General features: G+C 54.1%; 6 protein-coding genes across 6 annotated transcripts in view; 4 read left to right on the top strand and 2 right to left on the bottom strand.

Annotated features, from left to right (window-relative positions):
- The window catches only part of MONBRDRAFT_33723 (uncharacterized protein), a gene marked incomplete at both ends in the record, with an annotated part of 4,565 nt that extends 4,253 nt beyond the window's left edge, over positions 1-312 (top strand). The window contains 2 exons of the mRNA XM_001748505.1: positions 62-130; positions 265-312. Of these exons, the coding sequence (XP_001748557.1) occupies positions 62-130; positions 265-312 (117 nt within the window). The remainder of the gene's footprint in view (positions 1-61; positions 131-264) is intronic.
- A 237-nt stretch (positions 313-549) lies between these two features.
- On the top strand, positions 550-2,558 carry MONBRDRAFT_38336 (uncharacterized protein). Its single transcript, XM_001748504.1, has 6 exons — positions 550-784; positions 916-1,019; positions 1,127-1,279; positions 1,422-1,579; positions 1,706-1,970; positions 2,069-2,558. The coding sequence occupies exons 1-6, from the start codon at positions 717-719 to the stop codon at positions 2,281-2,283; spliced, it is 963 nt and encodes a 320-aa protein (XP_001748556.1). The 5' UTR covers positions 550-716; the 3' UTR covers positions 2,284-2,558.
- A 47-nt stretch (positions 2,559-2,605) lies between these two features.
- On the bottom strand, positions 2,606-4,486 carry MONBRDRAFT_38335 (uncharacterized protein; the record flags this gene model as incomplete). The annotated part of the gene is made up of 4 exons (XM_001748433.1): positions 2,606-2,873; positions 2,967-3,089; positions 3,171-4,123; positions 4,414-4,486. The coding sequence occupies 4 exons, from the start codon at positions 4,484-4,486 to the stop codon at positions 2,640-2,642; spliced, it is 1,383 nt and encodes a 460-aa protein (XP_001748485.1). The 3' UTR covers positions 2,606-2,639.
- A 1,017-nt stretch (positions 4,487-5,503) lies between these two features.
- MONBRDRAFT_33720 (uncharacterized protein) lies at positions 5,504-8,049 on the top strand (the record flags this gene model as incomplete). The annotated part of the gene is made up of 5 exons (XM_001748503.1): positions 5,504-6,241; positions 6,439-6,870; positions 6,957-7,071; positions 7,168-7,468; positions 7,597-8,049. The coding sequence occupies 5 exons, from the start codon at positions 5,504-5,506 to the stop codon at positions 7,820-7,822; spliced, it is 1,812 nt and encodes a 603-aa protein (XP_001748555.1). The 3' UTR covers positions 7,823-8,049.
- A 612-nt stretch (positions 8,050-8,661) lies between these two features.
- MONBRDRAFT_33719 (uncharacterized protein) lies at positions 8,662-9,990 on the bottom strand (the record flags this gene model as incomplete). The annotated part of the gene is made up of 1 exon (XM_001748432.1): positions 8,662-9,990. One exon carries the CDS (start codon positions 9,988-9,990, stop codon positions 8,662-8,664), a length of 1,329 nt encoding a protein of 442 aa, XP_001748484.1.
- A 1,039-nt stretch (positions 9,991-11,029) lies between these two features.
- On the top strand, positions 11,030-11,395 carry MONBRDRAFT_28059 (uncharacterized protein; the record flags this gene model as incomplete). Its single annotated transcript, XM_001748502.1, has 1 exon — positions 11,030-11,395. One exon carries the CDS (start codon positions 11,030-11,032, stop codon positions 11,393-11,395), a length of 366 nt encoding a protein of 121 aa, XP_001748554.1.
- Positions 11,396-13,175: the final 1,780 nt, after the last annotated feature.

Genomic DNA, 13,175 nt, shown 5'->3' with positions numbered 1-13,175 from the left:
CCATCAATCTGTCCGGATCCATCCATCGTCATCGCTGCACGGACTCCGACCCGCTCCACAGTGCCTGCTCTTTCACGAGCTGGTTCAAACAACCAAGAGCTTTATGCGCGGCTGTTGCATCATTGAGCCGGTACGTCCTCACTCGGGTTTCCCATCGTGCAATCCAACATGTATCAACGAGTAGCCGAATTTGCTCTGCTGCTGTTGCCTGAATTTGCACATTGCTCATCACTCTGCCCCCGCCCCTCCCCTCTGTTGATCCAGGACTGGCTTGAGGAGGTGCGTCCAGGTAGTACCAGCACCAGCATCTGAGGCTTCATTGCAGACAGTACCAGCACCTGAGTCTTCAGTACCAGCACCTGAGGCTTTATTGGAGGCAGTATCAGCACCTGGGGCTTCATTGCGATCAAAATCGACACATCAAATAAAACTATGATAAGTGTCACACTTTGATATTCTCCCTTGGTAACCGAAACCAACACACACACACACACACACACACACACACACACACATTTACAGTTGGCTCTCCTTCGTGCCTGAAGTTTTCTCGACTGCTCTGCCGCTGCTGACTGCCTCTTGCCCGTTGCCGCTTTGGACGCCTGTGCTGGTTGGTGGGGACTGCGTGTGCACAGAAATTGTGCTAAAGAGGAGGCTTGGGCTTTCGGGACCATTTGAGGTCGGCTGGGCTTTGCGCTTCACCATCCACCAACACAATGAAGTCGGACTACTACGACGTGCTTGGCCTTAAGCAAAGCGCCTCTGTCAACCAGATTCAGGATGCGTACGTCCCCTGCGCTCTGTCTCCTTTTCCCAAACTCTGAAATCAAGCCACGCGGCCAACGTTGCCTGGGACGCGCGCGTGCCGAGGCTGTCTTTGGCGACGTTCTCATTGCTGTTCCGTGTGGGACGCAGGTATCGACGACTGGCGCTCGAGTACCATCCAGATCGCAACCCGAGCGGTGACGCACCGTCCAAATTCCAGCAAGTGGCAGAAGCCTATGTCGTGCTCAGTTCAGGTATGGCTTGCGCATCGAGATAATAATGCAACTTGACCAAAACCACAGGGAGATGATAGCAAGCAGCACTGCATTCAACCGCTGACCTCTGACGCCTCACTTTGTAGCCAAGCTGCGGGCTGTCTTTGACAACTTTGGCGAAGAAGGACTCCGTGATGGCGCCCCGCAAGGCTACGAGGGCTTTACTGAGCCCTATGTGTTTCATGGAGATGCCGATGCCGTCTTTCGCGAGTTCTTCGGCACCGACAATCCCTATCAAGGTACATTGTTTGTTTAAGAACCACCCATGACGAGACCTCCCAGCCAGTCGCACAGATGTCTGGTATTGGCGTTGTTTGCACAGGGGACTGCCCCGCATGTTTTCTTCTTTCTCTTCTCACTTGGGCTTGGCTGGCTTTGCAGATATGTTTGCTCCCAATGATGAGTTTGGCTTTGGGCCCAAGCCGAGCCTAGCACAGCAGCTGCACCGCAAACAGGACCCCGCCATCGAGCAACCGTTGTATTTGACCATGGAAGAAGTCTATCGTGGCTGCGTCAAGAAAATGCGCATCTCTCGCACGGTATGTCTCGTGCCCTGTTTTTTTTTTTTTTTCTCCCATCCAATGGCCACGGCGTCAGTACTGATCATGAATGGTGCTGCTTGCCTTGCCTCGTCTCGTCTTGTCAATCCATCTGGACCATCACAGGTACTGAACGACGATGGACATACTACACTGACCAAGGAAAAGATCTTGACGGTCAAGGTCAAGCCTGGGTGGCGTGAGGGCACCAAGATCACCTTCCCCAAGGAAGGCGATCAAGGACCCAACAACATCCCAGCTGATGTCGTCTTTGTGATCAAGTACCTGGACCATCCCCGCTTCAAGCGCCGCGGCAACGATCTGGTGCACACTACCCATATCACCCTAGTTGAAGCCCTCTGTGGCTGCATTGTCGAACTCTTGACGCTAGGTATGGTTTCGCATCGTGCCTTGACCCCACCGACACTTGTTCGCTGTGATTAGGACAAGACTGATGCCCACCTTTTCTCATGCTTGCGTGTTCTTCAGATGGCCGCAAGTTGAGCATTCCCATCAATGACGTGATCAAACCCGGCTTTCAAAAGGTGGTGGCAGGCGAGGGTATGCCCATTACCAAGTTGCCAGGCCAGCGCGGCAACCTGGTTTTGGAGTTTCACACCGAGTTTCCCCGCAACCTCTCCGATGATCGCAAGGCCCTCATCCGCCAAGCACTAGGCCCATCAGCCACGAGCGAGGCCAAATAGATGTTAGAAGCATGCCTTCTCTACCCCACGGGCACGAGGTTCTCATCCAGGCCTCGCTTGGCTCGTCGTTGGCATGGGCCGCCGCGCGACCCGCCACGATTTTTTTACCACTGTTTGCCTAGGGCGGGGCGCTTTGCCTGGTGTTTCCATGTTGTATCCGCCCGTGATGAGTCATGGCTGGCCTGTCGCTTTGCCGTTCTTGGCACTTGAGGACAGGGTGCTCTTTTCTAGACTCTCGTTGATATTTTCTTTGTAATCGACAAGAAATGTTTTCTACTCTGTCCCCCCATCAGGCGCGCAGCATTTACCAAGCTCTACGTTTCAACTCACACGTCTCTCAATTATCCTGGCGTCCGCTATTGGACCTCACGATTCCTCCTGATTTGCTCCGCGGACGCGAGTCTAAGACGCACCTCTTGATCGATGTTGACCATGGCCAGCGCTGAGTTGGCCCACGAGGCACCGAGCGAGCTGTGTGCACGTTCTGCTGCTTGCTCAAGGCTCATGACTGTGAGGACGCCGAAGATAACCGGTATTTTGAGCTGAAACTGCAGCTCCATGATTTGCGAGCTGACCGCATTAGCAATGACCTATCCAAGCAGAAACAAAGACAAAGCACACATTTTCACGTGTATCAGAAGCGGTGATGTCTTCATGCACCGAGAGCTTCATGGAACACGCACCTCCATATGAATGGTTCCGCCCTTGATGAGGATGCCGATGCAGATGATGGCGGACAGCCCCGAGGTCTTATGTTTGAGACAACGGGCGGCGTACGGGAGCTCATACGACCCTGGGCAGGCCATCTACAGCAAAGTGAACATGAATACATGTCGCACAGCAAGGGCAGGCGCGAGCACGGACAAGGCGACGAAACATGAACCTGCCTCAACAATGTTCTCTGGAAGCACGCCTTTGGCAACGAGCTGCTCGCGCGTGTTATCGCGGAGGGCGTTAATGAGCTCCGGATGCCAGCAAGTGTACACCACGCCAATGCGGCAATGTTGAGCGAGCTCGCGCGGCAGGTCGGGTACAGACAGGCCTTCACCATGAACAGTCTTGCCCTGGCGCTGAATCTCCTGGATTTCCTCGTCACCCGTGGCGGATGTTTGCATGGCCGTGACTGCAGTCATCCCTGGAATCACTGACTGGTGCGTCTGAGGGGCGGCCGGGGTAGTAGCTGCTGTCGCGGCGGGGTTGGGAGTCGTGGAATCGGCACCGCGAGCCAGCTCCAGGGCTGCTAGGCGAGCCTCAAAGCCCTGCATACTGGCCGCCACATACTTGGCAACGACGTCCACCTCTAGGTTGACTTCGTGGCCAATTTGTCGACGTGGAATGACCACGGCACTTTGTGTGTGCGGGATGAGCATGAACGAGAATGTGTGGGCAGAACGGTCGACCTCGCAGACGGTGAGAGAAGTGCCATCCACGGCGATGAACCCCTTTTCAACGATGTGGGCAATAAGATGGGCGTCGGTTTGCACATGGATCCACAACGAGTCTCCCTCGCGATAGCGGCGTACGACGCGGCCCGTAGCATCGACATGGCCCTGCACCATGTGTCCACTATTACGATCGGTCGCCAACATGGCTCGCTCAAGGTTGACACCGTCACCCATGCGCAGCTGGGCCAAATTGGAGCGGCGCAGTGTTTCAGGAGCCAGGTTGACGACAAAGGTGCCAGCGGCACTACCTTCGGCCTCGGGGTTCATGGTCACAACCGTGAGGCAGACACCATTCACGGCAATGCTGCAGCCCAGATAGGCGCCCTCCAGCGCCCGCTGGCAGCGCACCGTTAAAACGGTGCCTTGACCTTGACTGCCATCCCACAAAGTGACCTCTGCAGCACGTGCATTGGGGCATTATGAGCTGGAGCAGGACGACCTTCCCGCCTAGTTGGAGCCAAACCAGACGACGAACGAACCCTGATCGAATTGGAGGTCAGTGATCTCTTCAATGATGCCCGTGAACATGATGGCGGCCAACTCTGGCAAGCGCAACCAGCCCAGCCAATGAGGTGGCACAAGCACAAAAAAAAAAAGGAAAAGGAAAAGGAAAGAGGTACAATCAAACAGCCTCGACCGCCCGATTGCCAGTCTGCGGAAAACTGGCTCAAAGGAGAGTGAGGACCTTCACACCCTGAACGCAGCAGCAGCAGCAGCAGCAGCAGCAGCAGCAGCAGGTTGGCGTCATGTGCCGTCATGAACGCATCCACTGTTGCAGTCCACGTCAAGTAATTTCCCAGCTCACCTCACGACGCCACCCTTTGGCACTTTTCCCTCTTCTATCCTTGCCCCGCTCTCTCCCTCCCCCTCACACACACACACACACACACACACACTGCCCCACCAGCATCGTGCCACCCAAAGCTCGAGAAGGGATCCAAGGTCTGGTCCGAGCGAGCGAGCTGCCGGCACACACACACACACACACACACACACACACACACACACACACACACACACACGCAGTGGAGCCCGTGCCATGTCACTCACCTTGCAAGGTGCAATAAATACAGAACTTCACCACAACTTCTTTGATTTACCGATCATCAAGTCCACATATTAATACATAAACCAGGATTACAAACATTAATAAATCTTCTATAAGTCTTTATTTCGAGTAAGTTGATCAATATTTTGCTACCATAAGTGCGACTTTGCTGGATCACCACTCAGATGTCAGATAAATTAGATAAATGTCAGACAAAATACTTGAAGCGTCGTTGACAACGAGAGAGAGCTTGAGAGAGAGAGAGCTTGAGAGAGAGCTTGAGAGAGAGAGAGAGAGCTTGAGAGAGAGAGAGAGAGCTTGAGAGAGAGAGAGAGAGCTTGAGAGAGAGAGAGAGAGAGAGAGAGAGAGAGAGAGCTTGAGAGAGAGAGAGAGAGAGAGAGAGGGACAGAGAGAGAGCTTGAGAGAGAGAGAGAGAGAGCGAGAGAGAGCTGATCACTTGCGGCGCTCGCCTCTCTCGACCACGCTCTTGACTTGACTGCGCTTGGACTGCGCTCAGACTGCGCTTGGACTGCGCTCAGACTGCGCTTGGACTGCGCTTCACACCCATCCCCTATACCTGTGCGAAAAATACAAGGATAGCGTCATCTTTCATCGATATCTCTTCCGTTTTGGGGGGGTTTTTTTTTCCTGCTCTAGCGACTTGGCATATCTGGCCCGGGAGCGTGTTGTGCTGGTGGCGGGGTTTGGAAGCAAGACGACCGGCGTCATGACGGAAGAGCTGAGCTACATCAAGATCAAAACAGCCAATGAGGCACGCCTGGCCGAGGAGGCACGGACAGAGACGCTGAAGCGGAACATCATCGTGCTCATGCTTCATCACCTGCAAATGCACAGCTATGTGGAAACGGCCGCTGCGCTCGAGGCCGAGGCCGGTGTGAGCTCGGGGCGGTTTACCGTCTGTGACAACATCGACCTCATTAGCATTGTCCAAGAGTTTGAAGCCTTTTACAAGATTAAGTTTGGCCGTGCCCCAAAACTCATCAAGAAGCAAGCCCCAACCAGCGCAGAGCTGCGACCGGGTCGGCTTCAGGCCAAAAAGGCCGCCAATAAAATGCGTCAGTCTGCTTCGCCAGCCTCGACTGGAGCTGGATCAACTGGAGGCGGACCATCTCTACCTCGCGTTGAGAGCCCTCCCGGCATCGGGTCGGGCAGTGGTGCGGGATCGGGTGGCAGCGGCGGCGGGGGACGTCGGCGTCCAGAATCAACCATGCGACGCCAAGGCAACAGCAGTGGCAATGGTGCCGGCGCCACCCTTGCCTCCGCTGCCAACGGTGTCAAACCATTGCCTCCTAGCACCCGCCGTAGTGGAGGTCGCCCCGTTCGCACACCAGATGCCACGGGCGGCTCCGACAATGGCATATTACCAGACCTGGACCTGGCCGTCCAGGCCACCTCCGTCGCCCAACCGGCGGGTGGTCGAGCCGGAACCAAGAGTCGCCCTCAGGTAGAGAGAGACCTTCTTCGTGTCCGCACACACACACACACACACACACACACACACACACACACACAATCCAGCTCACTGGTAGCAACCTTCCACACCTGCAAAGCTCTGGGCCTGGGTGCTGCACACTGAAAAAGAGATTGCAGGGGCCACTTACGTTTCTATCCGGTGGCCGACGTGCCTGTGAACCCGTTTAGGTGATTGATGTCAAGTCTCAGCTGGCAGATGCCGTTCAACACGCTACACGTGAAGCTCTTGATGGTTACAACCACCATGACGACAAACTACTGAAGCCAATCGCTGGCTTTGGCTACACGGGTCAAATGCGCGACCTGGCCAACGTTATTAGCCGAGATATCTACTCCCAAAATCCCAACGTAAGGTGGACCGACATTATTGGATTGGACAAGGCGTGCAAGCTGGTCAAGGAAGCCGTCGTTTATCCCATTCGATACCCGCAACTCTTTCGCGGCATCCTGTCCCCATGGAAAGGCCTGTTGCTTTATGGCCCCCCGGGAACCGGCAAAACCATGCTGGCCAAGGCCATTGCCACTGAATGCCAGACTACCTTTTTCAACATTTCATCTTCTTCCATTGTTAGCAAATGGCGCGGCGACTCGGAAAAACTGGTATGTCGCTTCGCTCGCAACGCCTCAAGGCGTGCCAAACAGGCACGGAATACTTGATGTTCTCGTCTCTGATTTGTTGTCCACAGGTGCGCGTTCTTTTTGAACTCGCAAGGTACCATGCCCCCTCGACCATTTTCCTGGATGAGCTGGACTCGATCATGTCCACCCGTGATGGTGGCGAAGGCAAGCGCCGCCTGCACGGTCGCCACATCTCCTGGCATCTTGATCGTGCTCGCGCGTGTTGCTCGCGCGTGTTGCTCACGCGTGTTTGCCTCCTTGGCTTTTGCTCGACCGCAGGTGGCTCGAGCGATCACGAGGGCAGCCGGCGCATGAAAACAGAGCTTCTCATGCAAATGGACGGACTTAGCAAGAGCGATGATCTGGTTTTCGTGCTTGGTGCTTCGAACCTACCCTGGGAACTGGATCCGGCCATGCTGCGGCGACTGGAAAAACGTATTCTGGTCGACCTACCGACCCAGAGCGCACGCGAGGCCATGTTCCGGCATCATCTGCCTGATGTCACCGTGACGGATGAGGAGGATGGTGTCATGCTGCGAGCTGATGTGGAATATGCCCGTGCTGCACAGGCCACAGAGGGGTATGAAAATGCGCATGCCTTTGTGTCTGTCCGTTCATGTATCTGTGCGAAAATGTTTGTGTGTTTGCACTTCTGCCTTTGAAAAGAGTGTCTCACGTCAGGTTGGTCTTTCCTCCGTCGCTGCATAGTTATTCTGGATCGGACATTCGATTGGTATGCAAGGAAGCGGCCATGCGACCCGTGCGAAAGATTTTTGATATGTTGGAGTCAGGCAACGCCGAGCCGCTGCGAAATGCTACCCTTGACCCCGTTGTGACCGAGGATGTGCTGGCAGCCATCGCTACCACCAAGCCATCGGCGTCAGGTCTACAGGACCGATACAAGCGTTGGCAGTCTGAATTTGAATCCGTCTAAGCAAGACCCCGCTCTTGCATCACCCTGCCAGCATACGCCACGCGGAAGCTGCGATGCCCGGGTGACTCCCAGTGCTAAGCGCTCGGATTCAGCCCATCTGCCTCCATCCCAGCTCCTTCTGAGGACATGGTTTTAACTGACTTACATCATTGCCGTGTGTCTGACACAGCCCATGGCCGTTTCTGAAATTGAAAAGCCGCATCATGTATGTATGTGGTGATAAGATGACTTTCAGATTGACTTGTTAATTCTTTGTACATCAGCAGAATAACAAGAAAAAGGATGAAACCATCTCCCCAAAAGGTGAGAATGCATCAAGGCAGCGGAATACTGCCAAGTGACACGACAAGTGCCCAAAGCAATATACTCACACTGAAGTGAATGGAAACAGTCAAGCGGAAAAAAAAAAAGAGGCATTTGAAAGGGGGGGAAAAAAAAAAGATGAAAAAAAAAAAAAAAAAAAAAAAAAAGCGTTGTCGATGAATACGACGCAATTTAGCCACAAGCGGCTGAGTTGGAAACAATAGACACTCCTTGAACAGCAAAGGAGATGATGCAAATGTCTGGGCAAAAATGCGATATATATAAGAACACGATGGTGCACAGTTATGAACATCAGGAAAAGAGGTGGGCACCATCGTGAAAGATGATGCACCCAGACAAGAGGGAGAGAGAGCCCCACGTGACTCGAGCACACTAGCCGCGAAACCGATTTCGCAGACGTAAACACAACAACAAACACTCATTTAAGACAAGGATGCTATCCACAAGGGTCGATAAACGCTGGGGCACTCAACCACAAAGGAAAAAGGGGGGCATCGGAGAACAAACTCCAACCCTTAGGCCGTTGGCAAGGGACAGCCCACCATGGCTTGTGGGGCAACGTGCCAGCCGTTGACCGGAACCCAGGCTTGGTGCAAAGACACACTGGAAGGAGGAATGCGGGCCACTGATCCCGGTGCAGTTGCCAGCAAAGGGGGTACGGCCGAAGCGCCGACAACGGCCATGCGCGGGGCACCACCGTATGGGTCGCGCATCAACGCAGGTGTGGGCCACGTGCAGGACGAGCGCGCCAAAACGTGTCCCATCAAGGGTACAAGCAATGATTGTTGTTGTGGCTGTTGAGGCTGTTGTGGCTGTTGCTGAACTTGCTGGAGTGGGTGTGGTTGGTAAAGGGGAAAATGCTGACGGGAGCTGTCGACATCTGTCTGTGGGTAGCCAGCATCATCCACGAGAAGATTGCCCCAGCCCGAGGGTTGCAAGGAAGAGGCCATAGTCTTGAGGGGTACCGGCATGGGACACGGGACATAATCACCGGTCGTGGTAGCACCGAGCAAGTCGAGACCCGGGGGTGATGGGATACCGCCGGGAACTTCCCGGGGAATGCGGCAATTGACAAGCTGATGTTGCTGCAGGCGCCACATAAAAGTCTGACAGACCTCGCGAAACTCATCCAGAGAGACACAAAGGTCAAATCCCATGAGAAAGCAAAACTCCATCTCGAGGCGATTCAGATCGGCCACGGTGAGACCACCCACGGCAGCATAGTACGTGTTGCGACAATAGCGATCATCAATCAACTTGGAGGCCAGCATAATGGCGATGAGGAAGATGCGATGTACGTTGCGGCTGTCAATGACCAGCGAAGGGTAACGCTGCAAGAGGCGTTGTCCGTATACCAGAGCCAAAACAGTGCATTCGCGGGAGCAAAGGCGGTAGTTGACAATCTGGCTGATAAAGACACTCAGGGGGGCGTTGAGTGGGGCCGGTGCATCAAACTTTGTAGGAATAAAGGGATTGGCTTGAGTGCTGAGAGCCAGCTGATCCATGAGCATGGCCACACCGGTGAGCATATCGTCGGTGGGGACCGCGGCTAGCTGCTCTTTGAGCAGGGCAAGACGAGCCACGTCTTCAAGTTCATGGGAAGAGCGACTAGGAGTGTGGCTTGGGACCATGGCCATGATGCCCGGCTCGGGGATGTTGTTTTGCGGTGGCATGGAGGAGGGTCCCGCATGACGGGCAGGCGGGATTCGCTGCTGAGCGACCACGGGGGCGGGAGTTTCAAGGACATTGCAAAAGGTGGGGCCGGTGGACAGGCTGGGGGCTGGAGCTGCGAGGACAGGGCCAGGCAAGGCACTTGCACCGGCCACGTGGATCAGGTCGGGCATGGGCTCAAACTTGGATACTTCGGCAGGAACACAGACCTCGCCGTCGCGGCCAGCCACGACTGATGCAAAAGACGGCATGACAGCTGAAGCACGCACAAGCAGAGACAGTAAAGCAGGAGAGCCAATGGTGAGGCCAGGTTTGAAGAGCGACTAAGGCATTGGTAAACCACCCTGCACCTGAACGGGCGGATGATTTGCCCGACACGGACGAGCGCGGCACAACGAAGACATACCACGCATGATGGCGGGATCAAGGTACAGGGGATCGACAGAACACGTTGGGGCAATGGCGGCAGCAGCAGCAGCTACAAAAGGGCAAATTGGCAATGATACTTCTTTAGTTGACCATGTTGCTGGCGCAAGGGCGGCGGTGGCGGCGAGAACGAGTTGTTGATGGCCGTGCAGCTCCGTTTCCAGGGGTCGAGAGGAGAAGGTTGGGGGCGATTTGGACAAAGGGGCTCAAGAAAATTGTTCGCAACAAAAGCAACAAAAAGCGTAACGTTGTGTTGCGTTGGAAAAAAAAAAGCCTTGTCGACGAGTTCGTCAAGGGCAAACCCTTGGAAATGTCAAGGAAGCGAATGTGTAGCTCAATCAAGAGAACAAACGCGAGTCACGAGGGCAACCAGCTAAGGTGACCTCGAAATGTATTGAAGCGGGACGGCGACCAGGCAAGGGGGCCTTGGTCGACGGAGCAACAAGACGGGGAGAGGGGGATTCTTCTTCTTTGTATTATTATTTCTTCAATGTATCGCCTTCTTCTTTGCGATACAAGAAAGGGTAAATCTTCTTCAGAACAACAACAGCGCCAAGAGGCTGGCAAGCTATGTAAACATTCGGGGCAAAGCTAACACGGGAGAAACAAGGCCGCCAAGGGATTGAAAGGGCGGGGCTTGACGACGGTCGCTGCCATTCATAAACGGGCAAACAAAAATACGGGCTGGATATTATGCAAACTTAAAGATATAAAACAGAAATTTTGAAGGTGAAGGCAACGGAGTGCGATGCTCAAACAAATGCAATCAAATGCGTTTGCGTGTCAATGTTGGGCTGGTGCAAGAAGCACGTTTGCTCTGTCGAGCAAAACGGCAGCCGGCTGCCAAATCTTCAAGGCAGCAAAGCCAGCCCAAAAGCAAAAACCAAAAAACAAAACAAAAAACACAAAAGAAAGAAGAAGAAGAAGAAGAAGAAGAAGAAGAAGGAAGAAGAAGAAAATATCAAAGAGCCTGCCTCTCTCTCTCTCTCTCTTCTCTCTCTTTCTCTCTTCTCTCTTTCTCTTCTCTCTCGCTCTCTCTTCTCTCTCTCTTCTCTCTCTTACTCTCTCTCTCAAACTCTCTCTCTCTCTTACGTCAGAGAGGGGCGAAACGTCAGTGGGGTCTACATGTGCTGGGGTGGTATTTTACATTAGAGGAGTCTATTCACAAGGTGTCATGTGGGTGGTAGTTGAGAATGGAGGGGGCTTGGTGTTGGCCACTTGTCAACGTGGAACTGCCTTGAAGGAACAAATGACGTCGACACATGGTGCAAGCTGGTGAATCGATCCCGGATGGAAAACATGCGTAAATCTATTCACATTTGTCAGACAACGTAACGGCTCCACATTGGCTCCCGCAACAGTATCACGTGGTAGCAGCTTCAACAGAACGCGAACAAAGTGACAATTTCCTGTTCCGGCTGTGGGGCTGTGCACGAGCACAACGTGCATGTTGTTGAGCGTAACCAGAGCCGTCAGCAACAAGCTTCAGAGCATCTCTTCACCTCCTGCCTCCACTGCTCCCTTTGCCGCCCCCTGCCTCAATCCCCCCTCCCCCGTCTGCCCCCCGCTGCCATATCCCATGAATCATTTTCCAAACCGGACCTCATGCTCACCCTTCCTACTTTGTCCGTGACGCCATCTGCGTCACCCCCTTTTAATTCTGCACTCAAAGGGGGCTGTGGGTAAGCGCGTCAACGCTACGACGACTAGATAAGCTCGAAGGCTTATCATGCCCACAACCACCCCATACCGTTGAGTTAAAGCGGATTACTCGCGCCCCACAGCCCAACACGACAACAGCTTGACACCAACAGCCATGACCCCATGGGTGGCCTCAGTACCAAGACCCACATACACCGCTTCGTGCATTGTTTTTGTGGGTGGGGCAGTTTTGTGGAGGTGGTCGAGCCCTGACCCCAGTCAGCTCTTCCATCTGGGGTGCGGCGTTTCGCCACACATCTCGACGCCTGACGTCCCGAGCATCCGGCGCCACGGCAGGGGCGGGTCGACCCAGAAACCCCCTAATAATTCCCCGAAACCTGAGAGCTTTGCGAGGATGTCGCTTCGGGCCAACGTGGGAGGGACGGTGGACGACCCTGCCTGTCGCCCGCCCCCTGAAACATGGCCTCGTCAGACGCTGAGCGTGTCCAAAGCTCCTGTCGTTCATCTCGTCGGCCACTGACCAGTTTCAGCCGGAAGAATGATAGCTCGCGAAGGAAAGTCAAAAGAGGCACTGCCACCATTCATCAATTCAGGCGTACAAGGGCTGCCCCATCCCGTCATATTAACCAGGACGACATTGTAAAGCAAACCCCTACACTCCCCCCACACACACCCCTTAAAAAAAAAAACCGAAGGGGGTGAGAGAGCGATTGAGGGAAGAAGAGCGTGGAGGGTTTCTTTGTCGGATGTCAATGTTTGTGCTTGCACGCTATGCGCCACTGCATCTGTTCTTTGCTGCGCCCGGCACCATCGTGTCTCGCAGCGGTTCTCGACTCTATGTCTCCTCAGTCATCACCTGTCATGTTGTCTCGCCGCTTCGAAATCCCTTGTTTCACCCTATCTCACTCTGTCTCTATCTCTTTGTCTCTCTGCCTCTTAGCTCTCTGCTCTGTCACTGTCTGTCACTGTCTCTCTGTCTCTGTCACTGTCTCTCTCCCTCTCTCCCTGTCTCTCTGTCTCTCTTTAAATCTCTCTCCCTCTCTACATCTCTCTCTCTAAATCTCTCTCTCTAAATCTCTCTCTCTAAATCTCCCTCTCTCTCTCTCTCTCTAAATCTCTCTCTCTAAATCTCTCTCTCTCTCCGACGTCTCGCATTTTGTTTCGTCTTCGAAACACACGGTGTCCCATCTCAAGTTTGCCACTCTTTGACCTTGGCCCCCTTTTGGCTTATGGCCGTTTGCCGCCTGTCTTGTCGTCTGCCGCTGCCGAG

This window comes from Monosiga brevicollis, genomic scaffold (assembly GCF_000002865.3).
Source record: "Monosiga brevicollis MX1 MONBRscaffold_23 genomic scaffold, whole genome shotgun sequence".
Classification (NCBI taxonomy): domain Eukaryota; class Choanoflagellata; order Craspedida; family Salpingoecidae; genus Monosiga; species Monosiga brevicollis.
Note: the sequence above shows the minus strand (reverse complement) of the source record. Positions and strands in the feature narration are given on the sequence as shown.

Bases quoted from the DNA above. Each gene is read 5' to 3' on its own strand.
- MONBRDRAFT_38336 (XM_001748504.1), top strand. From the start codon at position 717: ATGAAGTCGGACTACTACGACGTGCTTGGCCTTAAGCAAAGCGCCTCT. The intron at 785-915 runs GTACGTCCCCTG...TGTGGGACGCAG, and splicing joins GTCAACCAGATTCAGGATGC to GTATCGACGACTGGCGCTCG. The intron at 1,971-2,068 runs GTATGGTTTCGC...CGTGTTCTTCAG, and splicing joins TGTCGAACTCTTGACGCTAG to ATGGCCGCAAGTTGAGCATT.